The sequence below is a fragment of the Engraulis encrasicolus genome, chromosome 1 (assembly GCF_034702125.1).
Source record: "Engraulis encrasicolus isolate BLACKSEA-1 chromosome 1, IST_EnEncr_1.0, whole genome shotgun sequence".
NCBI lineage: Eukaryota > Metazoa > Chordata > Actinopteri > Clupeiformes > Engraulidae > Engraulis > Engraulis encrasicolus.
Genome location: NC_085857.1, coordinates 59189314 through 59191813, shown reverse-complemented (window position 1 = coordinate 59191813; position 2500 = coordinate 59189314). Strand labels below are relative to the sequence as shown.

General features: G+C 45.5%; 1 protein-coding gene across 2 annotated transcripts in view; it reads right to left on the bottom strand.

The window, feature by feature from the left end:
• Positions 1–2500, bottom strand: part of prkcba (protein kinase C, beta a) — a 49383-nt gene that overhangs the window by 17878 nt on the left and 29005 nt on the right. For both annotated transcript variants that reach the window (XM_063207414.1, XM_063207420.1), the window contains exon 6: positions 969–1125. In XM_063207414.1, coding sequence (XP_063063484.1) covers positions 969–1125 — 157 coding nt within the window. The remainder of the gene's footprint in view (positions 1–968; positions 1126–2500) is intronic.

The window sequence follows — 2500 nt, the reverse complement described above, 5'->3', positions numbered from 1 at the left end:
AGAGAGAGAGAGAGAGAGAGAGAGAGAGAGAGAGAGAGATCCCATGAAATATTTCCTGCTGGGGAGATCCCAGTCTCAGATCGACAGGCAACAATCAATATCGCCCACCTTAAGAACAAGTACACCTTAGAGCTATACACACACACACACACACACACACACACACACACACACACACACACACACACACACACACACACACACACACACACACACACACACACAGGTCAGAGTCCGTGCAAACTATGCGATGGCTTAGGGTCCCCATGCCTCTGCCCCCCCCCCCCCCCCCTTTTTCCCTAGTTGTATAATTCTCTCATGTACCACTTACTGTACTGACACTATGGAAACAGGAGCCATTATATATCACTCATTTTTCATGTACCACTTTTAATTGTGAAACCCCTACAATAAATGCAGGATATAACAAGAGTAATAGTTTTGAAGCGATGGTTTTATCCTTTGTGATAAATGGCTTTCTGTTTGAGATATTTTGCTCCAAGTAGTGCAGTGCATGATGGGTACACGATCTACAGACCATCTATGTCCTTAGCTCCTAACCCTCACTCGTGAATGAAGCTTATGACGCATCTGAAGCTCTGTAGGTGGTGGTATAGGGGGGGCCCCAGATTAAATTCTGCTTAGGGTCCCATAAAGGCTTGGGCCGGCCCTGTATCTGCCTGTCACACTGTTTTCTTGTTTTCCTTATACATGTCCTGTCTGTGAGTCTGCCTGTCTGTCTGTCTGCCTGCCTGTCCGCCTGCCTGCCTGCCTGCCTGCCTGCCTGCCTGCCTGCATGTCTGTCTGTCTTTACAGTATACAATGATCCCCTGCAGGGATTCATATACAGTATGTAATGTTCATACTCTGCCGGTACTACTGTCACTTTTTTACCCGCAAGGTAAAAGTGTCATTCCAGGTGGGGTTGTGTGTGTGCGTGCGTGCGTGCGTGCATGCGTTTTACCCACAATGTAAACGTCTCGTTCCAGGTGGGGTTCAGTGAGCACTTTATGGTCTTGGTCTTCTGTTTGCTCTCGCTCTTTGGATCTGGAACCAACTTCAGCTTGACATACGGGTCAGATAAGCCATTAGGATCCATAGGCACGAGATTACGGGCCTCAACAACTAGAGAAGGAGGGAGAGAGAGAGGGAGAGAGAGAGAGAGAGAGAGAGAGAGAGAGAGAGAGAGAGAGAGAGAGAGAGAGAGAGAGAGAGAGAGAGAGAGAGAGAGAGAGAGATTGTGATTCCAATTATTTGTATGACTGCTTTGGCAACATGAGTGTATCCATATCCATCATGCCAATAAAGCTCTAGAGTAGAGTAGAGTAGAGTAGAGTATCATTTATTGATCCCAGGGGGAAATTAAGGTGTCAAGTACCATACACACATAAATAAAGACATTGCCCACAAGACATAACACACATATTTACACATAAAATAATCATATATAGCTCACTGCATACATTTTGCCAAGGCATCTCTCTCTCTCTCTCTCTCTCTCTCTCTCTCTCTCTCTCTCTCTCTCTCTCTCTCTCTCTCACACACACACACACACACACACTCACACACAACACACACACACACACAGAACCACACACACACACCAAAATATAAAGTGTAAAGTGTCCACAGTGTTCACATGTGCCTTAGCTAAGGAGCACATAGAAGCCAAGACAAAGTGGCCATAAAGTGTCCAGGAGTGTCCATTGTCTCTCTGCCTAGTACAATGTCTGTTGTATTCCTTGGAAAAAGAGATGGGGGGGTAACACAAGTCGTGCCCTGAGTCACTGCACACCCACTCTCTCTCTCTCTCACACACACACACACACACACACACACACACACACACATTTTACTTCTTTATTAAGATTGACAGATATACAATTATCATGGCACAATCCAAATTTGGTTTAAAAGGAGTCCAATACAGCACTAGAATCTTCTGTTCATAATGTCCTAAGGATAAAGGTGGCACCTGCGTTTCCATATGAAAAGGCTCCCAATGATGCAAGATATTGAGCAAAATTTTGTGAATTGCTTGGCCCTTCTTTTTGTCAGTCCACAGATCTGTAGACCACGCAAACATAGTTTATGCACATGGCCCAGACTACCAAAAATGAGCACAATTACTTTACATGAGTAATTGCAGTTGTTTAAAGCAGTACACACTGGTTGGTATTTCAGAAGCAATGTCCATTGTATTCCTTGGAAAAAGAGATGGGGGGGTAACACAAGTCGTGCCCTGTGTCACTCCACACCCACTCTCTCTCTCTCTCTCACACACACACACACACACACACACACACACACACACACACACACACACACACACACACACACACACACACACACACACACACACACACACACACACACACACACACACACACACCAAAAATAAAGTGTACATAGTGTCATCTGTGCTGGGTGGCCAAGACAAAGTTACCACCAAAGTGTCCAGGAGTGTCAGTAGTCTGGGGGGTTACACACGTCACCAACT